General features: G+C 44.5%; 1 protein-coding gene and 1 long non-coding RNA gene across 2 annotated transcripts; both read right to left on the bottom strand.

Moving 5' to 3' along the window:
- Nucleotides 1-16,757: 16,757 nt before the first annotated feature.
- LOC115073487 (C5a anaphylatoxin chemotactic receptor 1-like) lies at nt 16,758-18,521 on the bottom strand. Its single transcript, XM_029571934.1, has one exon. The coding sequence runs from the start codon at nt 18,498-18,500 to the stop codon at nt 17,430-17,432; it is 1,071 nt and encodes a 356-aa protein (XP_029427794.1). The 5' UTR covers nt 18,501-18,521; the 3' UTR covers nt 16,758-17,429.
- A 1,226-nt stretch (nt 18,522-19,747) lies between these two features.
- Nucleotides 19,748-24,604, bottom strand: LOC115073022. The gene is made up of 3 exons (XR_003851919.1): nt 24,476-24,604; nt 19,924-20,009; nt 19,748-19,805 (listed from the first exon to the last, which is right to left on the bottom strand). It is a non-coding gene; the product is annotated as an uncharacterized LOC115073022 (long non-coding RNA).
- Nucleotides 24,605-26,200: the final 1,596 nt, after the last annotated feature.

Raw genomic sequence — 26,200 nt, 5'->3', positions numbered from 1 at the left:
TGCTTAATGACAGTTACTTGGCAGTGCATGGTTCGGGAGGATGTATCTTCAAAGGATACTAATGAAACAGAAGAGTTAGGGCATCCCAATAGAGAGGTTTCAATAAAAGCAAAAATAGTCCATGTGTCTATAAGTAAAGAATCACCTGAGCTAATGGATTCCAAATTATCCCTGTCAACGTAAAAGTAGGCTGTTAATACAAACAAAAAACACACTTTGAAATGTATGTATGCCAATGCCAGATGTCCAAGAAGTAAGATGGGAGATTTAGAGTGTATAGTAGTGAATGATGAGATAGACATAACTGGCATCTCAGAGAGCTGCTGGAAGGAGGATAACCAATGGGACAGTGCTATATAAGGGTGCAAATTATATCGCAATGATAGAGAGGATTGAGTTGGTGTGTGTGTGGCTCTTTATGTCCAAGAGAGCTTAGAGTTCAACAGGATAAAGATCATACAAGAGACTAAATGCACAGTAAAATCTATATGGGTAGAAATCCCATGTGAGTTGGGTAAGAGTATAGTGATAGGAGTATACTACCATCCACCTGACAAAATGATGAGATGGGCGATGAAATGCTAAGAGAGATCAGGGAACCTAACCAATTTGACAGTGCAGTAATAATGGTAGATTTCAATTACTCCAATATTGACTGGGTAAATGTAACATCAGGACATGCTGGAGAGGTAAATTTCCTGGATGAAATAATTGACTGCTTCATGGAGCAATTGATTCAGGAACCAATGAGAGAGCAAGCTATTTTAAATCAAATTCATAGCAGAATGAAGGATTTGGTGAGAGAGGTAACGGTGGTGGGGCCACTTGGCAATAGTGATCATAACATGATCAAATTTGAACTAATGACTGGAAGGGGGGACAATATGTAAATATACAGCTCTAACACTAAACTTTCAAAAGGGAAATTTTGATAAAATAAGGAAAATAGTTAGAAAATCCTGAAAGGTGCAGCTGCAAAGGTTAAGAATGTATAACAGGCAGGGATATTGTTTAATAAAAAAAACAAAACATCTTAGAAGCACAGTCCAGATGTATTTGTCACAGTTGACGGTCCAGCTAGAGCTGAGGGACCCTCACGGGAGCAATCCAGGACTTCAGGGCAAGACAGAGCAGATCTTCTGCCTGTACCAGCCACCTCCCCCACAAGTTGAACCCTTAGGATCTGGTGGCCAGCAGGACTTAGGCTGTGGCTAGAGCTGAGGTGCAGGCTGTGCACAACTAGAGGCTGAAACAAGGCTGAAGTCTGAGGTAAGGGCTGGATACAAGGACAGGACTAGACAGAACTAAGATCAAGGAATACAGATGCTCAAAGGCAGCGGGCTAAATAGAGGGCCTGAGAAGGCCAGGAGGCAAGGCTAAGCAGAAGGCCACAAAGTAATACACAGAAGAATGGGGCCAAGCAGGGAGCCAAGTAGACTCGCTGACAAGGCACTGGACTTTGCAGAGGCAGGGTTAAATAGGTTGGGCCCTTCTGAGTCATGGGACCATAGAGACTCTGAATAGAGCGAAAGCAGGTGTAGCTCAAAGGAAACCTCTGGTGGTAGGGAGGCTGCATAACAGTCAAGAGCCTAGCAGTACCCACCCTCATAAGCCCCCCAGGTCCCAATGGAAAGGAGGATCTTGGGCATCAGGGGTATAGCCAAGGTGGTAATGAACACCAGGAGGCATAAGCAACAGGGTCTGAGAGAACATTTTTGAAGGTCTGCCAAGAACACTTGGGACTAGGTTGTCAGACTCTGGATTTCTTCAGAGTAAGTTAGTGGACTAGAGTTTTTCAGAGGCAAGGCTAGTGTGAGAGGCTGGGGCTCCTCCTGGGGTAGACGGCTGGACTGGACTCCTCCTGGGGCATCATGGCTAACTTGAACCTATTCCGGGGCAGCATGATCGGACTGGACCCTCTTGGTGTGGCATGGTTGGATTGAACCCCTCCTGGGGCAGCATGGTCTGAGGCGGTCACATCCTGTGAGCATGATAGTGCTCACATCCTGGACTGGATTGTTCAGAGTAGGATCTGGAACAAAATTAAAGCCTGGAGCATGGTTAGAGTTCCTTTCAGAGAGTAAAGGCAGATTCTGGGTACTGAATATCAGATCCTTCTCAGGCAAAGGGTTCTTTGTAGAAGAGTGAGTTAGAAAATCTGGGATGGAGTGTATCACTGTATTCTGTGTAATGATGAAATCTGGGCAGCTAATTATTCTGGCTGACTCAGACACAGCTATAGGATCAGAGCTGGAAGTGACCTCCACTACTGAGGTAGTTTTTAATGCTAGATTTATTTGAAGCAAGATGACCCAGATTAATTGTGGGAAACGTATAGGCTGCTTTCTGTGAGGCTCAAGTTCTGATTAACCCTTGATTACCTACAGTTAGACTTTCAGGTCTAAGAGCAAGGCTTTCAGTATTTGTTAACGGAATGGAAAATCCAGAGGCAGTGGAGCTAGTGATTACCAATTTCTCCCATTCAGATGTTGGTTTTAGAGGTAAGTTAACCTTGGCTGGAGATGAAATGCAGATAGCTTGATCAGGCTTAGGTGGGGGTGTTAGCTTGGCAAGAATCAGACTGGGGTTTTTGAGAGCTGGATTACAAGAATCATCTTTCAGAACAGGTAAACTCAGAACCTTGTCATATACTGTTCCTTTTTATCTTGATTGCAATGTTCCTCCCCTGCTAGCTTCTGCTGATAGATATTGCCTTCAGAAGGAATTAAGACAGGTAGCTTTAGCCCTTGATCATGATGTTTTTCTTTTTTCAGTGTCTGGTGCTGCAAGTTAACTACAGCGTGATCTAGAGATCTCTGTGAGCCCATGTTAAGTGAAACCAAGGTGGGAACAGGGTTTTCTTGCAAGGTTTTATCCCTGTTTGTAATTGCAATAGACAAATAGGAATCCTAATACAGAAGGTACTTTTACCACTTAATTGAAACATAACATACAGGAAAGTTTTGGTCCCCCGACACGGATCATGTTTCGCCACAAGGGCTGTGTTGGGAGGGACAGGAGTCCAAGAAGTTCAAATAATTATGTTGCATTTCAGTAGCCTTCAAATGAAGTAAGCTTCATGCACGTATAGGGGAAATGCTGAAATAAATTGTCAGTTCAGCTTGAAGAGGGCGGCCGTTGCGGTATTCTATCACAATGGTTGCAGCAAACCGGAGTTAGTGTGTCGTCTAGTTCAAAGGAATAAAAGTCAATGAGTGACCGGATAGGTGCCACACGGGTCAGAACTGGCAGTACCACAGCGTAGAGAAACTTGTAACTGCCAAGCAGCTAAGAGACTCCATCCCTTGATGGCGTCTCTACGGTCCGTGTCCGTGTGATAAAACCAACACTAAAAGATAAAACTGGTAGAACCGATGACTGGGGCAATTATCGACCAATATCCAACTTGCCTTTTATCTCGAAAGTTCTAGAAAAAGCAGTGTTATCTCGGCTGGATAACCACCTAGAAGACAATGATATTCTATATCCAAACCAATTCGGATTCAGAAAAAAACCACTCAACAGAAACTTTACTAGAAACTGTACTACAGGGGTTTGACGATGATGAAACTTACATTCTGGTGCTAATAAACTTAACAGCAGCCTTCAACACTGTGGACCACACACTTCTATGCCATCAATTGAGGAAAATTGGAATAGACGGAAGTGTTTTCAAATGGTTCTCCTCCTTCCTATCGAATAGAATATTCCAAATCGACTGCCGGGATGACCCAAGTAGCTGCAGACCGAAAATTATCACTGGGTCAGAGGAGGTGATGTCACCTCCAGAGATGGCAGCTTAACCACGGAGCTCCCGACCCAACTCTAGCATTAGCCGCCATTCCGACGCTGTGTTCGCTCACCCTGGCAGTGCAAACCCATGAGGGTTTCAGCTTGATATCCGAGATGTCTCAGGTAAAGAAAAAAATGGCTTTTAAGTTTTCCTTCACCAGCTGGGACATTTCTCAGGCCCTGGGATCTGCCAGGTACTTGTGACCTGGATTGGCCACTGTTGGAGATGCTGGGCTTGGCACTATTTATGTTTTATGGAATGGGCATTTAAAAATAATCCCTGAAAACATGAACTAAACTTCTAGCTGTCCTTGCAGATTTTATAAATAGTTCCTTGAATGCTACAGCAAGCAGCTGGGTTGCATGAGAGAAGTGAAAAAAAAAAAAAAAGAGAAGAAGAAAACAGGAATTGAAAGGCCTAGGCCTATGTCAGGGTACACAGGGAATTAATACTGTAAACTTCTGGTGCTATTGAGCTGTAAAGAGAGGCTGAGGCAGGGACACAGGGAATTGACTGCTTGGTGTTTGAATTCCTTAAAACACATTTAGCTGGCACCATTCGGGGTGTCTGGTGCACTCTTCAAGGAAGAGTTCCTACATCTGATTCTCAAGTAGGGGGTGACCGACTGGCTCCATTTCTATTAGTCAGGCTGATCTGGCCCTGGCTTTGCAAGTCTTTATGTTGGAGAGAAGGGGTGATAAAACCAAAACTGGATCAGCTTGACTGTTGTGTTCCGCGGCCGTGGTCTACCACGGCTGCGGTCCCCTACTTTGCCTGCGACGGCGAACCGCCGCGGGAGTCCTGGGGGAAGGTCCTAACTCAAGGCCCGTCGCTCTGGCATGGGATCCTGTGCTGCTCGCCGCAGGGGGATCCGTCCCTGCTCCCCCCTCGCAGCGTCCAGCAGTGTTTTCCTATGCGGATGAAATCCAAGATGGCTGCTGCCATCTTTAGGCGCGAGGCCGCACCGCCTTGACAGATTTAAAGGGACCTGATCCCTTTAACTAGGTTCAACTGTTCCCTAACAGCCAGAGCAGGGGAAGTATAAAGGGCGGCTTCCTCTGCTCATTCCTTGTCTTGGCAACTTCCGTGGTTAGTTAGGTCTGCTTGCTTCGGTGAGTTCTTGTGCGTTGGATCCTTGTTCCTGTTTTGTCTTGGTGTTCCTGGTTCCTGACTTCGGATCGGCTAGTGGTGATTCCTGGTGTGTGACTTCGGACTGGCAAGTGGTGATCCCTCGGACTGGTAAGCGACGACCCTCTGGTACTTGACCTCGGACCTCTTCTTGACCATTGTCTCCAAGGGCCCGCCTAAGTCCCAGCGGCCCGGGTTCCTACAGGCTCCTCCCGGGGGGACCGCGGGCTTCCAGGGGTGAAGCTCCAGTCAGCCCTTGCACCGAACTTCTTGACCTCTCAAAGGTCCACCTAAGTCCCAGCGGTCTGGGTCCCTACGGGCTCCTTCTGGGGGGACCGCGGACTTCCAGTGGCGAAGACACACTTCCGTTCTTCGACGTCACGACTCTTTGTCTGCCTCCACAGTCCCCTCTGTCTCCAGTGCCGAGGGTCAGCTGGTCACGTCTTCTGTTCCTGCCTCGCTACCCGATGGGAGAACCTACGGATCTTCCTCCTAAGGTATTCCATCCTCCTGTTGGCCTAAGGGTTCACAAGCCTGAGCATAACATTGACCAGCAGGAATGGATCCAATGATCCCCCTCCCTGAACCAAATTGAGCAAATATAACCCGGTTCTTTGTTCAAATGTATGCAAGTACATCTGCATATTCATTGTGGAACTGACTGTCCAGGGTTCTCGAGGGCTCGAGTTGAGACCTGTTGGATAAAAACCCGCCATCAAACTATTTCTTCTCTAAACCTCATAAATCAGTTTGGAACCGATAACCCTGCACTTGCTTTGATGAGAAGCTGCCTTTTGTAAATGCTACGTTTTTCCGGAGATTCTTTTGACCTCTTTCCTGTCGTGTCCCTGACCTCATGAGAGCAGCACCTCCCAGTGCAGTTTCTTCTTGAGCGCTGACTCTAATTGGAATAGGCTTGTCATAATGTCATAGAAACATAGAAACATGAGGGCAGAAAAAGACCGTATGGCCCATCCAGTCTGCCCAACCATCCAATTAATTTAGCATTATAATTCCCATCACTCCCTCAGAGATCCCCTGTGTTTATCCCCTGCTTTCTTGAATTCAGATACTGTTTTTGTCTCCACCACTTCCACTAGGAGGCCGTTCCATACAACCACCACCCTCTCTGTAAAGAAACATTTCCTAAGATTATTCCTGATTCTACCCCCTTTCAATCTTATATCATGACTCGCTTGTTCTAGAGCCTCTTTTCCATTAAAAAAAAAAAAAAAAGGCTCACCTCCTGTGCATGGAAACATTTGAGATATTTGAATGTGTCTATCATATCTCCTGTATCTCACCTTTCCTCTAGGGTATACATGTTTAGATTTTTAAGTCTATCCCCATATGCTTTAAACAAAGACCACTAACCACTTTAGTAGCCACCCTCTGGTCCATCTGAATCCATCCTGTTTATATCCTTTTGAAGGTGCGATCTCCAGAATTGTACAAAGTATTCCAAGTGAGGTCTCACCAGGGACAGATACAGGGGCAGTATCGCCTCCCTTTTTCTGCTGACCATTCCTCTCTCTATGCAGCCAAGCATCTTTCTGGCTTTCACCATCACTTTATCCACCTGTTTAGCCACACTAAGATCATCAGATTCAATCACCCCCAGATCCCATTCTTCCTCTGTGCTTAGAAGAATACCGTGTAATAACATCACTCACAGAGAGGGCCTAAGCCAATCCAAGGGAGTTTGTGGCACCGTGCATGGACTCTTATTTTCCCTGTATTCTAGTGGGGAAGACACTCTTCTCAGTATTGCGGTTTCAGGTTTCTGAAGCAACACCAAAGAAGGATATCCTGAACCACAGAGCAATATCCTGTGTTGCAGAAATTGTGTTTGCAGAATCATAGGGTCTAAAAATGTATCTGAAATGTATTGGGAAAAGCAAATCTTGATGGTAGCAGAGTGGGGATCATGCAATACAATGTCCATATGGTGAGTAACCAACAAGGCTGCTTTTACAGTACCCTACTGGCATCATAACGCAGCTGAGCTGTGCTCCCAAGGGAAAGAGGTTTAAAATGATACAGTGTGCCAGGCTGCAGGAGTGGTGCAAGAAGTTTTGAGCAAAATAGATATGATGATTTATTAAACTAGTGTAGAGACCCCCTCGGGGACCTCCACTAGATGGCCCTAGGTTAAGTCTTGATTTGGGGTATAAGCAGGGCTTACCTTAGGAGGGTAAATCCAGGGCAAATCAACTGCAGAGGGGGTTCTAGAACGCTAGCTGACAATAGATTAGAGATGCAGACTCCCCCTCCCCTCAAAGTACAGGGTCTATGGCGGTCACCCCTGTTCATCCTCCCCCTAAGGACTTGGGGATAGGGGTGGAGCACGCCAGTCCTGAAAGCACCTCCAGGGAGGAGCTCCCATTCTCTCTGTATGCAAGCAGACAGAATGGCAAAGCTTTGTGGCAGGTTTAGGGGATCACTGATGAAGCATTTTTTCCAAAGAGAGAGAATGGGGGGTGGGAGTGGGTGGGGGGAGAACGTAAATCTTGGCCTTAGTTTGAATTTTGGACGAGAAGGCGTGCTGTTTGGCCTACCTCCAGCACCGAGCCTCGTTGGCTCGGTGGCAGATTTGCAGTAGTCCCTTTCAGTATGCGTACCACCTGTCACCTTGGGTTGTCTCCGGTTCTGAGCTTATAAGTTCTTGTAATTTTTGAGAGTGTTGGCATCTCCTGTCCCTGGCTCAGGGAAGGCCTTCTCCACCAGCTCCTGGGAGGGCCGGTAGGGAAGAATCGCTGGTGCCACCTCACAGCCTATGGATGCAAGTTCAGTGGTAATTCACTGCAGCACAATCCCCTAATGGTATTTTGTTGTACAGACCCATTGTTTTTTTTTTATTACTGGTTTTGGGAGAAAGTTTTTTGTTTGTTTTTTTTTTTTTTGTCCTGTCACCCTTCCTGCCTAATTGAGGGGAATAGAAGATCATAGAAGGTGACGACATATACTTGTTCCAAGAGGCTTATGGGGAGCTTTGACAATGGGATTTTAGTATTCATGTCTACTCTGTTCAGGATGATGATTTAGTTTTAAAGTTATGTTTATATTTATTGTAAAATTGACTTTTGTATATTTTTATCATGTATTATAACCTGCTTAGCTCAACCAGTTCGTTATAAGCAGGCTACAAATATTTTTAAATAAATAAATCTTTGATTTCCCTTGCTTCCTGGATCCCTTGAATTGAGATTGCAAGTCTACCAGTGAAGAGGAGAATCTGAGAGTAAGAGCATTATGGATACCTGTAGACGCTGACCAGATTCTTCACACTGTGAACAAGAGGAATGTGGTTGTTGAAGAGGGACTGTTACACTCTTGGATTTCAGTTACTGTTTGGGAGAGGGTTGCCCTATGGCTAGGACCCTCTTGCATACCTGTGATACTCACCGGTCCAATCCCTGGAGAGTGGGCCCATTTCAGGACCCTGTCTGAGGGATACAGGCATAGAAAAGAAAAGGAACAGGTTGATTTAAGTATTCATGGACATGGATGTAACAAGAAATAAACGTGTATGGTGCCAGATGATTAAATTGGAAGACTTTCAGTACAGTTGTTTTTGGAACACCCCGCCAGCATGACCAGCTGTATCATTCTACAACTCCATTTAAATAACCACAGTACACACAGAGAAGAGGTTCTCACTTCTGTGCCTTGGCCCTGAAGGTTCAGCCTCCCCCCCCCCTCTGGGGCTAGTAATGACTGTGTGAGGACTTGACCCTAGGACTGAGTGGTACCCCTGCACTTCTAAACTAAAACCCCCAAACAGGGGCTACACCAAACAAGCAGAAAGGTAAAATTAACTACAAGGGTCCAGGGGCTACACTAGACACAGTAAGATTAACTACAGGGGCTACACTAGACAAGCAGAAAGGTTAGATTAACTACAAGGGTCCAGGGGCTACACTAGACACAGTAAGATTAACTACAGGGGCTACACTAGACAAGCAGAAAGGTTAGATTAACTACAAGGGTCCAGGGGCTACACTAGACACGGTAAGATTAACTACAGGGGCTACACTAGACAAGCAGAAAGGTTAGATTAACTACAAGGGTCCAGGGGCTACACTAGACACGGTAAGATTAACTACAGGGGCTACACCAAACAAGCAGAAAGGTTAGATTAACTACAAGGATCCAGGGGCTACACTAGACACGGTAAGATTAACTACAGGGGCTACACCAAACAAGCAGAAAGGTAAAATTAACTACAAGGGTCCAGGGGCTACACTAGACACGGTAAGATTAACTACAGGGGCTACACCAAACAAGCAGAAAGGTTAGATTAACTACAAGGGTCCAGGGGCTACACTAGACACGGTAAGATTAACTACAGGGGCTACACCAAACAAGCAGAAAGGTAAAATTAACTACAAGGGTCCAGGGGCTACACTAGACATGGTAAGATTAACTACAGGGGCTACCCTAGACAAGCAGAAAGGTAAGATTAACTACAAGGGTCCAGTTTAACTTTTACCTCTTTCATGACAACCAAATGCTCTCATTGGCCTGTCAGCATGCAGCATCTTCTCTCTAGTCCAGATTTTATAACATTGAGGTGAAAATCAAAGTGGACTCGGGCTGCAGTGTTGCAGGGTAGATCTGAACTCAATAGTCCTTTGTCCATCAGGCTCTGGTCAGGCTTGGACATGCCCAGAAACCAGGAGAAATGACAAGGGGAGAGAGAGAAGTAAAGAGATAGGGATAGGAGAGCCTGAAGGGGGCTTCTTGGTGGGATGGGGGAGAGTCAACTTAGGGATGGTGGGGTGAGTGTAAGAGCCAGAAAATAGACAGCAGTTGTAGGGTAAGGAAAAGGAACGCGATATCTGGAGATTAGTGAGGGAGATATGGAGGACGGAGAGGGAACAATGGAGGGGAGAGTTAGGAAGATGAAAAGCTGGAAAAGTGAGAAGTAGAGAGGAAAAAGGAGGGGGGAAATCTGGTTAAGAGTTAACAGAGAGCCAGAGCCATGAGATGAAAGGAAAAAAATCAAAGTCAGAGACATATATAAGGGAAGAAGTGAAGCAAATAGAAGAAGAGAGAAGAAACAGCAAATGGAAAGGAGACCCTGGAAAAGGAAAATGGAGAAAATGAAGGTCCTAAAAGTAGATTCCCCCTTTAGATCTAACGCAATAGAAAGAAATTAAATGTCCAGAAAACAAAGATAGAAAATATTTTAAGTTTAGTGATTGGAAAATGTCAACTTTGGGAAATGTACATCTCTGATGTCTTTGTATTTTTCACAGTACAGGACTATAAGGATGCTGAGCAAAACTTTACTCTCTGGAGTCAGGAAACACGCTGACTCCAGCTTTTCATCTTGCAACTTTAACTTTTATTAACATAATCAGCAAACATAAAAGTATTCTTTTTTTTTAAATTTTTTATTTATCAAGATTTATAAATTTAATACAAAGAAACCTTTGCACAGAAATCCAAGAGATTTACATTAATATTGTTTCATAGTTACATGATTTCTCTTTAATTTACAAACCACAAAAATTAGAAACCTAAACATATCATGAATCTCTTCTTACGTAGGAAAAAGAGAGGAAAAAAAAATTAAGGCGAACATAAGAAAACAGTTATTTCTTTATCATACATGAAGTTAAGCAGCTGTATTACTAATTATGGACCCCCATCTATGAAGTACAGGTTATTGCGCCCGAGCCTCAAGAAAGGTCTGTAGTTGTTCCGGACTGAAGAATCTATATGTATTCCCAGAGAGTTTTATAATGCATTTACAGGGGTACCGCAAAACATAAGTACCCCCTAATGCTAAAACCTCTGAGCGCACAGGTAGGAATCTCTTCCTGCGCTGTTGCGTGGATTTTGCTAAGTCGGGAAAAATCCGAACCTGACCTCCCAAGAAAAATACATTCATATTCTTAAAATAATTCTTCATAATTAAACCAAGATCATTTTCTGAAAAAAAAAAAGTTACAAATAAAGCAGACCTCTCAATTATTTCAATCCCTGAAGATTCCAGGAAATTAGATAGATTAGACGTATCTATCCCTATATTAGGCAATATGGGAGAGCTTCTTTGAGGTAGGAAGAATATTTTTTTTTAATGAAGGAACTTTATCTGGGGGCAACTTTAGGATCTCTACAACATAAGTTTTAAAAGTCTGAAAAGGTAACTCTCCCATCACCTTTGGGAAGTTGAGGAGTCTTAGGTTTAAGTGCCTTAAATAGTTTTCAACCAACTCAAGCCTTCTTAATGACGAAAGTCTCTCATTGACAGAAACAGCACTCAAATCTTGTAATTTTTTTTACCTTTTCAGTTACCTTCTTCATAGCGTTTGTTTGATCCATTTTATCTTGGTAATGATCAAGTTCAAATTTGTGGTTCTATGGGAAGTACTGTTTGGATTGTGTGCTTATTGTTTCAGGTTTTGAAAATTCATCGTGAATAGATAATCCTTCGTGTCTAGACATAAGCCGGTTTTGGGAGAGATAAGAGGCACTTGGTGGCAACGTTTGATATAAGCGGACAGCCTGGGAACAAATTGAGTCATAGACGCTATTTGGTAGTTTTTTCATATAAAGTTTTTGAAGGTAAATGTGTCTTATATATTATGATATAGCATCCACTTAAGGTGAACGTATTTGGGCTTCTTTTCTCAGTGGTTACCATCCCCCTGAGGAAGCAGATGGTTGTGAAACAAGGGCCGCTTGTTGTGGACAAACCACAATGACAACATGAAGTATCACCCGGAAGGGAAGAAAGGGGTTTAATTATAACAGTAATATGAAGTGTTGCCCAGAAGTAAAGAGGCATATGCAGGGAAGTCTGCCATATGAAGAAACATTCAAGAGGTTTAAATTATTACATAGTTATGTTTCAGTATTTCAGTTTTACATTGATAGTTTGAAAAAATGGGAGAAAGCCGGGTATAGAGTTGTAAGTGGTTACATAAAAGCCACAGGGGGTACTGATACATGACTTTGCATTTGGTTAATGAAAAATAATGATGTACAGGCCTTATGGTCTTATGGCTTACTATCTTTCTGTATTGTGCGTGGTGTTTTTAGAGTATGGATGTGTGTGTGTGAGTGTATGTGCATTTTAGGACACATTTCCAAAATTGTTTAAAAACGTTGTGATAATAAAATTGTGCACTTTTCTCTTATATGTTTGTGTGATTTACAAGTTCAAATTTATCCATTCTTTTTGTTACCGCCTCCAGTCTGTAGGCCTGTTCGTCGAGTTTCATCGTATTCCCTGCAACCAGGTCCCATAGGGCCTCAAGGGCTACAACCGCTGGCTTCACAATTCTCCACGGGGTAAACAAGCCAAACCCTTGCCCCTTGGCATTTCTGCCTCTCGAAGTTACCATAGGTCTGAGTCCCTCTTCCTCCACAATGCTCTCCAGGGTCTCAGCAGGAGCCTGGGTTGCTCTTCCCTCTGTTCCGCTGCCAGCGGAGCCTCCCATCTGAGCACACCCGATGTCTTCCCCAATAGACGTCTCAGTCACCGCGACCTCGGACAGTGGATAAGCCTGCAGTGGCGTTCTGGGGTCCGGAGGCATCAGTGATTGTTCCCCTGGTGAGTAAAGGGCTCCTTTCCCTTCCTCTCCTGCGGGGCTGGACGTCCTCAAGCATGAAATCTGGGCTGCCCCTCAGGATTCTCCGGTACAGGAGGAAAGACTCGGATCTTTCCTTTTCTTTTGTGGGGCATTTCAGAAATCCAGTAGCAAAAGCGATTAGAAGAGGCACAGAAAACAGAGCAAGTCAACATGCGACCTCTCTGGCAGCTATCTTCAACATAAAAGTATTCTGCCTGCCTTTGTAGTGTACTCACAACACCTTCCAGTTAGGTCAGAGATATTACAAGAGCTGCCCTCTCCTAGAGACGTAGGGGCCTCCTGATCCCAACTGGGCTCACCATCTTATTTCCCCTCCCATGCTTTCTTGAATTCATGGGATAAATACAGGAGATGTCTAAGAAAGTGATGGGAATTATAAACCTAAATTAATTGGCTGGCTGGGCAGACCAGACGGGCCATACAGTCTTTTTCTGCCATCATGTTTCCATGTTCCTAGGAATGCCTGAAGGAGAACGAGGGTGAGGGAGTCTGGACAAGGGGTGGAAACCTGGATGAAGAGATTTCCTGGTGGGAGGATGGTGGGGGAAAGATAGAGGGAATGCCTAAAGGGAGAGGGAGATGGAGATGCCAACATCAATTTTTGTTCAGGGGGGGGGGCCATGGACAATTGAAATTGGGACAAGGATTAAGAAAGAAAATAGAGAGACTCTTGTCCCAACTTCAAACAGAATTGGTCTCCCTTGAACGTCTACTTAAAAAGCCCAAACTGAAGGCAACACATAGACTTAGAGTGATTGGGGGTAGGATGAATACTTTATTGGCTGAAGAAACCAAAAACATGATTAAAAACTCTGGGCAGGCATCCATAGGAAGCAAACCTGATCAAATATTAGCCAGACAGTTGCATCAGAGGAGAGTACAGAATACCATTTCCGAAATTAAAAAGAAAAAAGGGAATTTACATAAATCCAGAGAGGGTATAAGAGGCTTCCATGATTATTACCAAACTTTATATTCTATATTGGAGGAAGCTAAGGAGAAGCTCATTGCAGGGATTCAGCTGGGTAATATCGATAAGACTGTGTAGGTGAGAGTGGGACGTGTAAAATGGAAAGTCGATGCATGCAAGCCCTCCCTCAATCCACAGCAAATCTCGGGATGACCGCAGCGCCCAAGTTCCCAGGTTTGGCATTTGCAGAGAGCTGACGGGGTGGGGGGAAAGAGGTTGGAGGGAGGGTTTGCTGTGCCAGGACTGCGGACCAACACCACACCCTGGAAAAGGAATGGGGTCTGGAAGGGGCATCCGGCGAAGGGTTAGGGGCCGACTTTGGATGAGAAAACCAACCAGCTGCGAAGGCGAAAGGTACAGCTGACAGGACCCGTTGGATTTCCTTCATTTTCCTTTATATTCTGCTTTTCATGATTACTGTAGGTGTTTTCCTATCCCCACAGAGTTTAGACTTTAAGGGCCCTGTATACTAAGCATTTTCCTCATAGACTCAGAATGGAAGAAAACCTTTAGGAAATGAAGGCCCTACCGGGTACATTTTAAGAGAAGCATGCGAGCACCCATAAATGCGCTTATTGGGCATGCAAGCAAAAATACGCTCCATTTTATATTGTGTGTGCAGGGACACATGTATCATTTAAAATATTCCTATCGTGTATGTGTGGAGTATTTATGTGAATTCTCACAAGTGCCCATTGAGGGGGTGGGGGAGAGAATCGGACACTCTCTATCTACCACTGTAAGAGGGGCGATTTCAACTCAGGGTGGATTTTTTTTGGGGTGGTGGAGGTTTTCCATTGGTCTGCCTAGGGCGCAAGGGTCTGTAGACCCTTGTAACACTGCCCCCCCCCCCCAAAACCCACCCTGAGTTGAAAGTGCCCCTCTTACAGTGGGAGATGCATAAGGGCAGATTTTTTAAAGCCCTGCGCATGTAAATCCCGGACTTTATGCGCGCTGGGCGAATCTTCCAAGAGGCCCGGCCATGCATGTAAAGGCCGGGATGCGCTCAAGTGCCAGGCCTCTTGGAAGGGGCGGGCCGGAGGGCGTATTTTAGCGGGGCAGGGCAGGGGGCAGGCCGGGAGAGCGCCATTGTTCGCGGTCCCGGAGCCTTGCACACTGGCTGGCTGCCGGTGCACGCTAGTTACTTCAGGTTGGGTCCTGAAGTAACTTGGTAAAAAAAAAAGGTAAAAAGATTTAAAATTGAATTTTGAGAGGGTGGGGAGGAGAGAAGAAGGGGAAGGGAGGTTGGGGTAGGAGCAGACTGGGAGGGAACTGGGGAAGGCCCCGATGCATTGCTGCGCGAATATAGCAAAAATGAACCGGGGTCCCACTTGTGCATCCTTACAGGTTATATATAACACTATGTCAGAGTCCTAGCCAGGCAGTTGGGTACCTATGGACAAGTTAAAAAAGCAAAGGTTCACTCTTATCCTGTAAATAACACCATGAGCTGGGAGACTCCGTTAAATATTTGGGAGGGGTAATATTTAAAAAATAACCTTATTATTTATAACCTATAAGTAGATGTCAGGGAATAATCTGGCCCATGTGGCTTGTACAAAAATCCTCTGGAAAGCCCAGATTGGTACGAGCAACTCGTGTGACATCACAGTGACATTCTGACTGGTCAGATTCAATGTAGGCCCTTCAGTTTCAACTCATATGACTTTTGATGTAGTGTTACAGTGTCTGATTATTGTGGGGAAATAAGATCTTTGCTAAAGTTTTTATGTTGAGTGAAACCTCTACAAGGCTGTCCACAGGTTCCTTATTAGCATACCTGGGAACTCTCGGAAACATAGAAAGCTCAGGCATCTCTGTATACAGCTCTAGCCACGCCCCTTCCTCAGTAAGCCTGAAGGGAACAGGAAAAAAGGGGTGAGTCTGGAGCAGACACTGCAGGCAGCTTGTGAGGAGAAACTGGAGAGGGGCTGCAACAAACACAACTCAGTCTGCAGCTGTGATTCTAGAACTTTGGAACTCGTTCAGCTGAGGGTAAGGTGAGGTTGCACAAGTCAGGCAGCTGTGACTAGGGGAGGGAGCAAAGAATGCTAGGGTTAGGGCCCTGCGGGGAGGGGGGGTGAGGGCAGGGAAGACAAAGTGAAGATTAGTGGAATGGTGGTGGTAGAAGAAAACATAGAAATGACGGCAGAAGAAGACCAAATGGCCCATCCAGTCTGCCCAGCAAGCTTTCACACTTTTTTTTCTTAATCCCTCGTACTTATCTGTTACTCTTGGTCTTTAGTAACCTTTTGGTTCTATTTCCCTTCCACCCCCGCTATTAATGTAACCTTTTGGTTCTATTTCCCTTCCACCCCCGCCATTAATGTAGAGAGCAGTGCTTGACTGCTTCTAAGTGAAGTATCTAGCTTAATTGGTTAGGGGTAGTAACCGCCGCCATAAGCAAGCTACTACCACACTTATTTGTTTACCCAGCCTGTGCAATTCAGTCCTTGTTGGTTGTTATATGAATATAAATCCACTTTATATTGATATACATTATCTATCCCACCCTGCTAATCAACAGCAACCTCAGAGTGAACAAAATTCCAAGGTTCCCAGATGTGCTCTTTAGGAACATATGTCTCCACCAAGGGGCACATATGCATGAGGTCATAGGAGAAGATAGTGTTGTACAGACACACCCCAATGGTGGTGCATGAGAGGTGGTAGGAGTAATAAAATCAAGAGCCAGAAGATTTTGGGCTCTCTTCTCTGTAGGAGTCCTGGCTTTATGGTCAGAGCTCCTGAGACTCGAGAGGGTGTATGCTTGGCTCAGCCGGTGCGGGGCTCTAGGTGGGAATCAAAATGGGATGTCTATTGAGAGGATGTGTTTCCCATATTCCTTGCTATTCTGGAATTATCCTCACTAGAGTGTTTTGAAGAGGCGGAGGGACATAAAGCTTCCAGAGTGCCTTAAACTATTAAAGTTCTTTTACCCAGGAGAGTGGTCAGTAGGAGCATATCCACACCTTGCACAAAATGCAGCTACCCACATTGTGGTGGGCTGTGGGGGCCGAGACAGGAGGACCCTATTTCAATAGGAAGCCCTGGATCCCAATAGAATACATGCTCTGCTTCCAACTTTCATACAACATCTGGCCTTTAAATAATTAAAAAGATTGGGGATGGGTTGTCTTAAAAAAATCTCTTACCCTACTTTCCTAGTCATTCTCTATGGTCTTCACTGGGATCATTACTGATTGAACTGTCTACAAAGGACATCTGCTTGCAAAGGACAAGACAAAGGCAATTTAGATACATGCTTCCAATCTTATGGAATAAACTTCCATTACAAATTCAATTGATCAACAAATTGTTACCATTTAAAAAGCAATAAAAACTCTACTATTTAACAAAACATTTAACTGAGAATATGGGACTGTGTCTTCTTATTTGGCCCACATTTATTATTTTATTTTATTTTTGTTTTTGTTATTGTTGTGCTATGATTATAGGTTGATACTTGGGGTCTATGTTTCTGACTGGGAAACTTTTATCTGAATATGTCTGGTCTTCAATGTTCTCTTAGATTTTTATATTGTACGATTCTAGTTTTATAAATATATCTAAATATTTAAACAGGGCTCCAGTTCCAGTTTGTTTAATGCTGGTAACTTCAAGGGAATGGAAATTAACTATGCAGGAGAAAACAAAATAGATTGATCCAACTGGTTACCTGAGTTAGGCACTTACTTAAATCAGATCAGAAACTAATTCACTATAGAGATGCAATAATTAAATGTGAAGAGAAAATAATCTGAGTCAAAAGCAGATTGAAGGTCACAGCGACCTTGTATCTCACTCATGCTCAGCAAAGCAATGTAGGACAGTAGATTTTGTTTCTTATTCCACTGTGCAAGAAATGTAGACAAGTCACCCTATAATTGTTCTGCTTGCTCAGCAAGGACCCCAGCTCCTGAGCCGTATCTCAGATGTTTGTGTCTATGTGCACGTCCTCCAGTGTTGACCTCGTTCTTTTGCTTTCATTGGTTGACTGGCTTGCATCTTCTGTTAAAACATTCCTCAGAATGCTCTTGATATTCTTCTTGAATTTCTCTTTGAAGTCCTGTCCCATGAGGACGTAAATAATGGGATTGATGCAGCTGTTGATGTAAGCCAGGCTGACCACCACAGGATCCACTTCAGCAGTTGACGTGTAAAGACTTGACATGTGAGGCTGGCTGGCTAGTATTATCCCAGTCACATGATAGGGGAACCAACACACAAAGAAACCAATGATGACTGCCAGAACAATCTTTAGGGTCTTATTTGACTGTGAGAAGCGGCTGCTTTTGACCTTAGCCAACAGTAGTCCATAGCACACTGAGATCACCAAGAATGGAGCCATAAAACCCAGCACAAACCGATAGACAGTAACAAGGACTTCCACTGTTGCTTCGTGATGGCCTGCCTTGGCATACTGCATGCTACAAGTCTTTTTGTGTGTCAATGGAGGAGTGTAGAGGTTACGAAAATAGAAAGATGGGGTGGTCATCAGGAGAGCCAGGAACCACAGGCTGATGCACATAACTGTGGCCTTGCAAGCATTCCTATTGTTCTGGCACCAAACGGGCTTCATGACCAGGGCACAGCGATCGGCGCTAATGGCAGTCAGGAGGAGAACACTCATGTACATGTTGAATAGAGTCAGGGAGGGGATCAGCTTGCAAGCATTGACACCCAGCGGCCAGTGGTGGTCCAGCACAACTTGCATGGCCAGGAAGGGCAGCGACAGGCAGCAGAGCAGGTCCGCAATGGAAAGATGCAGAAACCAAACGGTGTTCACTGTCCTCTTCATTTCAAAGCCTGTTATCCAGATGACCAACAGGTTTCCGGGAACTCCAAGAAGGAAAACTAAAGCATAGATAGTGAGACTTACCACTGTCGCGGGAGAGAAGCTGGTGTAGGACAAATGAGGTGGAGTGGTGGCGACAGAGTTCTCTGTTTCATTAAAGTCAGGGTAATCACTATAGTCTCTAGAGCTTTCTGTCACATTCATTTTTTTTGTGAGTTGATGAAATTCCCTAGAAGGAGGAAATCAGACATCTTGTCATTTCATCCCTAATATAAAACTGAAGCTCTGGCACATCTTGTCAGCTTCAGTAAGGTAACATAATGTATCATATTCAATCACATGAGAAGCTGAAAGGAGGAAACCTCAAAAGGAATGTGAGACAATATGTTTTTATTGAGAAGGTGTTAGAAGGAATAGAGGCCTAAACAACAGTGCCAGAATTCAAGCAAGTGTAGGACAGAAACAAAGGGACCTGAGTTTTGGAGGAAGGGAGGAAGGGAGGGAGAAGACCAGAGTCTGAATAGGAGCTGTACCAGTACAATAGGGTAGGCGCTTGTTGACAGACTGGATGGACCAAGTGCTTCTTTTCCACTAGTATCCTCTCAGTCTCTACTAATATTGTAAATGTCATGTAGTAATTTACTATAGTAAGCAATGTTGAAATATGCAAGCTTGCGGATCTGCTTGGTGACAGAGGAAGTCTTCTCAGTATTACGTGGAGGTTGTGTATTTAAACCCTTGTTAGCCTAATAATACTGTAAGCTCCACCCAGCGAGTGCTGGTTTTCTTTTAACTGAGCAGTAAAGGCAAAAGTCTGAATTTTGGGGAGGAAACTCCATCGATATTTCTTGCTGTTGTAATGACCATGTATGGAGGTTGCATCAAGATGACATGAGCAGTGTTGATGTCCTTATTTCTGAGGACTCAGCCCTCCCTCCCCCCACTTTAAACAATCAATAGGTGTTATTTCAAAGTTGAAAGTATACATGTGCTTTTTTGAAGTCAAAGAAATTTAAAAAATCAGCAGTTTATAAGAGTATTGTGAAATGGGAGAGTTTTTATGTGTAGCAGTTTTGTCCACCCTTTTAAAACACTGAATGAAATACATATTTAAGGGGAATTAGTAGGCAAAGTTTGTCTTTTTGCAGATGATTATAAGATCTGCAAGTGAGTGGGCCCCACCGAGGGAGTAGACTGAATGATAAGTGATCTAAGAAGACTTGAGGGCTCGAACGTTAAGGTCCGATGTAAAGACATACAGAATCTTGCATGTGGGATGCAGAAATCCAGGAGAGCAGTAAGTGATGTGGGATGAAATACTGATGTGCGCCAACCAGGAGAGAGCCCTTGGGGTGTTGATCTAAAGATAGCAAAACAGGCAGAAGCCAGCATCAGAGGGATGCCGGTATGCATAGAGAGAGACATAACCAGTAGGGAAAGGGGAGGTGCACTTGCCTCTGTACAGATTATTGGTGTGACCTCGCCCGGAGTATTGTGGAAGCTGTACCACTGAAAAAATATAGACAGGGTGGAAGTGATCAAAAGAACTTTATGAAATAATTTAAAGACCTAAATATGTAACCCTAGAGGAGAGAGAGGGGGATATTCAAGAGTATTACAGGTTTACCTGATTGTGTTGGTTGTTAAGACGGGATTTGGTGGTTAGTCTTGATATTTTGCTTGTATATAAGCTTCTAGCTTTAGATGCACATTCTTTGGAAGAATTACACAAAATAACAGGTTAGTGCCCAGCAGGGATATGACTCGTTGCATCAGTTTCGGTGGTACCTGTATACCTCGCTGATTTTGTAGTACACATGGAAAAATAGTATGGGGCGGATTTTAAAAGGTTACGCGTGTAACCCCTTTTAAAACCCTCCTGCGCGCACCGAGCCTATTTTGTATAGGCTCGGCGACGCGGGCAAGCCCTGGGACGCGCATAAGTCCCGGGGCTTGACAAAATGGGCAGGGAGCGGGCGGGCTGAGGGCGGGGCGGGACTGAGGCCTCCGGCACAGCGGTCACGCCGGCGCGCGCAACCTAGGCCTGCCCATAGACAGGCGTAAATAAAGAAATAAAGGTAGGGGGGGGGGATTTAGGTAGGGCTGGGGGGGGCGGGTTAGATAGGGGAAGGGTGGGGAAGGTGGGGGGGGCGGAAGGAAAGTTCCCTCTGAGGCTGCTCCGATTTCGGAGCAGCCTGGGAGGGAACGGGGAAAGCCATCGGGGCTCCCCTAGGGCTCGGCGCGTGCAAGGTGCACAAGTGTGCATCCCCTTGTGCACGCCGATCCCGGATTTTATAACATGCGTGCGGCGGGCATAGATTTGTGCGTGCTGGATTGCGCGCACAAATCTACGCCCGCACGTATATTAGAAAATCTGGCCCAAGGTGCACAAGTGTTCATCCCCTTGCGCGCGCCGATCCTGGATTTTATAACATGCGTGCGGCGGGCGTAGATTTGTGCGCGCTGGATTGCGCGCACAAATCTACGCCCGCGCATATGTTAGAAAATCTGGCCCTCTGCGTGTATTTTTCATAATGAGTTCTGGCAGAGCTTTTTCAAGAACTAGGAAGGTATCATAGAGTTTGCCTTTTCTGATGGGATACAGTTTCTGGTCAATGTTGTAGGGCTTTGGAGAAGGCAATGTGCCTCTTAAATGCCTGCCTAACTAGAATCTCTGGCTTCAGGATAGCCATTTGATGCTGATTAAATCTAAAACAGATTTTGGGGATGGGGCACTTATTTGAGAAGCCTTTGTTGTTACTAATAAGACCTATGTTTGGGGGAGCATGTGTTCCATATTGATCTTAGGGTTAAAAGTCTTGGGTTAACCTTACATTCTGTATTCTCAATGGAGGCTTTCCTTGGTCGGGTATGTAAAAGGGTACATTTTCCGTTAAAAAGAGAATGCCAGTTACAGACTTATCTGGATGCTAATGCATTGAAAATTGGGATATTAGCATTAGTAGTAGGGGTTTTGGATTATTGTAATGTGCTGTTTGTGGGTTTACCAGGTCGTTTTAATAGAAATTTGCAGCTAGTGATTGGGAAGACTAGGCAGGAGAGAGTATCTCCTTTATTCTCATCTTTACATTTGGCTACAATTTAAATTGTAATTTTATTGTTAATAACTTTTTGATGCATGTGTTCTAAAGGCCCCAAAATGTTTGTCAGATAAGTTAGCCTGGGATGACCCTGGTCAAGTGCTTAGGTCTTCCTAAAGTGCTAGGTTGGAATTTTCACAGGAGTAAAATTTTAGAACCAGCTGTGGTTCAAAACAGATTTTGACATCCATGGCCCCGCAGGTCTGGAATACTCTGCCAGTTTTGGTAAGGAAGGCATCGACTTATTTAAAGTTTCAGAAGTTGGTAAGGGCCCATTTGTTTTTTGGCTTTTTTTTAAGGATAATTAAATGAGATGCTGGACTATATTTTTTATTCGGCTGGGGATGATGGGTAGGGGTTGGTGTTAAGGGTTTTAGTTCCTGGCTAAAACAGATTGGAGAGCAATCTGAGGGGGTGGCAGGCCGTAGGATTTTTTTTGTGTTTTATTTTGTTCTTTGTTTGTTCACTACTGATGTTCACTTGTAAATCACTTTTACTGTAATTGTTGTTTATGCGATTATATACATTTTCAAATAAGTGAAAGAAGCAAACTTTCCTCAGAGGAGTGCATGCTCTAGAACAAGATGGCACTGCAAGGGCAAACTCCAGCACGAAATCAGAAAATATTTCTTAACAGAAAGGGGGATGGGTGCAGGGAATGGCCTTCCAGGGAAGGTAGAGAAGACAAAAACAGTAACAAGAATTCAAGAAAACCTGTGATAAGCACAGAAGTGAGAGAAAGACAGAGATCAGCTGGGGTCTATGGTACTTCTTTGTTTGATTTAATTGTTTGATTTAAGGTAATCTGACTTCAAAGCAGATTACATGAAGGTACTGCAGATATAGTATCAGGAATGAAATTGGGAAGGCTAAATGTGCCTTATGGTCCTTCTCTGCCATCTCTATCTATGAAGCCCAAGGAATGGTGCCCTCGGACAAGCTATCACAGTCTCTGTGATCTCTGAATCATTCCCAGGAAATTGTTACGCTATTAATCCTCTTCTTATCTCCTCTCCCCATCCCCTGACTCTCACCTCTAGTAATTCCCTTAAATATTATCCCCTTTCCCTACTAATATCCTCTCTCATACACCGATATGATATGATCTGTATCATGAATGTCGGTATAAAAAAGTACTAAATAAATAAAAATAAATAAATACATCCTCCCCCTCACCACTTCTGGTTTCTCACTTATCCGCTCCTCCATCTCTCTCTCTCACCCTCTCCATCTGCATTCCCAACTATCGCTCTTTGCCACCATCGCCACCTTTGGTTCTGTCACCCTCGCCCTCACTTTCCCTTTACTACCTCTGGCTTTCTCTTATGTACACCGACCATCACGTCTCTGGGTTTTTTTTACCACACAAATCTTCCCCTTTTGGCTCTGTCTCACACTTCTACCCCATTTCCAGCAGCTGTTTTGCTCCCTCTCCCCAGGTCTTGTGCCTTTGTGCACACAACCCCTCCACCCATAAGGTTCTCGTGCACCCTCCTACGCTGGCTCAGACAGCTCAAGTTTACACGGCTGATTTCAGGGAGACGGGGGGGAGGTAACCAAATTCATCTCCCCTTCCAATGCTCCCTCCTCACGTCTCCCCCAGCATTCGGTCCTCTTCTCACCTTCCCAATATTCACCCCTTTTTGTGTCACATTCCCCTCGCTTCCCCCACCACCAGTCCCACTCCCACTACTCCCCTGGGCGTTGCTCTCCTCTTTGCCTTCCCCAACATTTATCTCCTCTCTCACCACCACCCACTTGCAACACCAGCATAAAACCCCCTCTTCATCTCACCCCTTTCCAGCATTTATTTATTTATTTGGGATTCTTATATACCGGCATTCTTGTATGATATACAAATCATTTCGGTTTACTGTCTCTTCCTCCTTGTCATTTACTTATGGCTCCCTGACTTGCCTCCTTCCTCTCCCCCCCCTTCTACCCTCAGCTAAGTGAGTCCTGGGATCTCAGGCTGTCTCTGCTTCAGCCTCCTCCCTCCTGTTCTTTCCCACAGGCTGCCTGTTGAAACCCGGGAATAAGCTGAGACGGGAGATGACTGGAGGAGACGGCAGAGCAGAACACGATTGCTCTGTTCTCTGCAGCCTGCCCAGAGGAAAGGGACTGCAGCATTAAATGGCCCCACTGCTGGCTGAGATTCAGGGCAGGAGCTAATAGATTTGGGGTTTAAGCCCTGCGTGTCAGTGGCTAGAGATACCCCTAGCCCTGTAGGCGGGCATGAGGATTTTAAACTTGGCTTGTCAGGAGATTGGGAGGCAATGCCGGATTCTGAGACCTGGGGGTCATCCTTCCGCAGTAGTCACAACCCACGATAACTCATGTGGCTACATTTGGTGCTCATTGTAGTACAGGGAGCCCCAAACAGACCAGTGTCCTGTATCGTGCTGCTAAGATCGGCAGGACCTAGGCGGTGTTTCAGTGCAGCAGGGTCCCTGGCATGTCCTACCCTCAGGATGTTCTGAGATTTGCTTTCTGATTCGAGCATCTTTTCAAAGCCTCAGTCTGTTCCTTCACGAGTCAGAAGTTCACAGAACTATTTTTTGTCATATTTTAATAAGAAGATCCCCTTCCTTCATTCCACATTTTTCTCATCAAAATTATGAACAGACACTAAACGAGTGAGAAGGGAGAAGTGAAAAGCCCCTAAGAGGTCTGCTGGATGTATATATTTTTTCCTTTCTAAATAACAAAAAGTCCTTAGAATTAGTTTTTTTATGACATAAAAATAATTTTTTTTTAATTCTCTGATTCGGGAAGAACTACCAGATTTTGGAATTTCGTATCTGCCTGTGTTTTGTTTTGTTTTTTTGCCCTTAATTTACAGAATTATCTCTCATGTTTTAGAAGGGGGAAAAAACCCTCCAAAAATCAGCCTCGGCAGGACAGGCAGACACAGCCTGCATCGAATACGAACGCAGGCAGTGGCAAATTTAGAAACTGTAAAGTGTGAGCATGAACAGAGTGGGAAGTACACACAGGTCTGGGGCTTTTAATTCAGCAATAAGGCTTACATGCATGTCTTAAACATTCATCAAATAAATAAGAAGAGCGAAGCCTTACCTTTCTGACTGCCGCTCCGGTGAAATGCAGAACTCCAGGATGAAGAAAGGGCAGAAACTGGCCGAACAGGAAGTGGGTAGGCAGGGGAGAGCTGTTAGAGGAAGATGTTTTCACTTGCAAAAGTTTTATTTTTGTTTTTATTTATTTATTGGCATTTATAAATCAAAGCACACATTACAATACTTTGTAGTGAGTCTTTAAATGGAAATAACAAAGAAATAACATGCAGAAACAATATATAATAAGCACATTTTGTTAACCATTACGAAATAAAATAAGAAGGGAAGCAGAGAGAGAGAGAGAGAGAGAGAAAACGGAGATTATAAGGAAACTATAAAGAAGAGGCCATAGCATTGAAGAATACTCTTGTTTAAACTACATACAAGCTATATAGATGATCAACTAGGGAAGTGGAGAAGATCTAAACTGTTCAGGAGAGAAGAAAATATAGCTAATAAAACAAATAACACAACATTTACAAGGGTAGCGAAGAATAAATGTAGCACCTATTCCCAATACCTCCTGTCTCAAAAGAAGAAAACCTCTTCTCCGCTCCTGAGTGATCCTCAAAGTCAGGAAAAATCCGAATAGCCTGCCCATGAAAATTAGAATTAAGATTATGAAAATATAAGGACGGTTACATAGGAAACAAGTAGGGTAGCTTGATCTATATAATCTCATAACCTGACGACTCAATAAGCTGAGTAACATTTAAAGAGGGAAAAGGAACATAACTAGAAGAAGAGGGCAAGAGAAAAGCTTTAGAATTTTCCTTCTGGAAATAGTGTTCTCTGTTCTCGAACTAATTGAGCCTGAATAATAGTCGTCTTAGACAGATCTTGCTGAATTGAAGAGAGTTTAGACTCATGATCACCCAACTTAGTCTCATGCATGCTCACCATGGGATCTATTTTCGCCTCAAAGGAATCCAGCTTAGAAGTGGAAATAGCCAGGGCCTGGCCAGCTTGAGACATCAGCTCCCATCGAGAATCTAAAGTTACCTCTGCAGGCTTCTTAGGAGGAGGAAAACACTCCGTCGATGGTGAAAACAAGGAAATACCATGATCTGAAGGTACAGGCAGGGAAGTTGCCCCCACATTTTCCACGGAAATGATCAAGGAACACAGTGCTGGAGTCATTTCTTGCCCTCCCAAAGATGAAACGCCGGATACGAGTCCTTTGGCGTCCATCTCCCGAGCTGGCAACAGTCTGTCATTGATCGGTGCCGCAACACAAGCTTGCGTGCGGGGGGCTGAGGGAAACCTCCTCCCTAGGAGAGATCAGCGCTCCTCCATTGACTCTCGCACTGGGTCCTCCACTACCTGATCCAGGGGCGGGAGACGCAAACGAGGTGATAAGCTGCTGTCCTTCAAGGTAAGAGGTTGCCGGGGGGGGGGGGGGGGGGGGGGGGGGGGTAGACCTTTCCCTTTCCTTTACGTTTGGGAGCCATAGAAAGCAATAAAAGAAAGAGAGGCAACGGGACAGGAACAGCAGAAGTTGGCATCTCAATCAAGCGGCCATTTTGCCCCCTTCCCCTCCTGCAAAAGTTTAACGCACATAAGAAATGCCTTCCTGGTCCATCAAGCCCAATATCCTATCTCTAGCAGTGACCGAACCCAAGGATAGGTTTTTCATTTTCTATTTTATTGCCTGTCCTTATTGCTACAGTAATCAATAACAAATTTATTTATTTATTTATTTAAAAACTTTTATATACCGGTATTA

This window comes from Rhinatrema bivittatum, chromosome 11 (genome assembly GCF_901001135.1).
Source record: "Rhinatrema bivittatum chromosome 11, aRhiBiv1.1, whole genome shotgun sequence".
NCBI lineage: Eukaryota > Metazoa > Chordata > Amphibia > Gymnophiona > Rhinatrematidae > Rhinatrema > Rhinatrema bivittatum.
This window is presented reverse-complemented; position numbering and strand designations above follow the sequence as displayed.

Excerpts from the sequence above, each read along its gene's own strand:
- LOC115073487 (XM_029571934.1), bottom strand. The coding sequence starts at position 18,500 with ATGAATGTGACAGAAAGCTCTAGAGACTATAGTGATTACCCTGACTTT.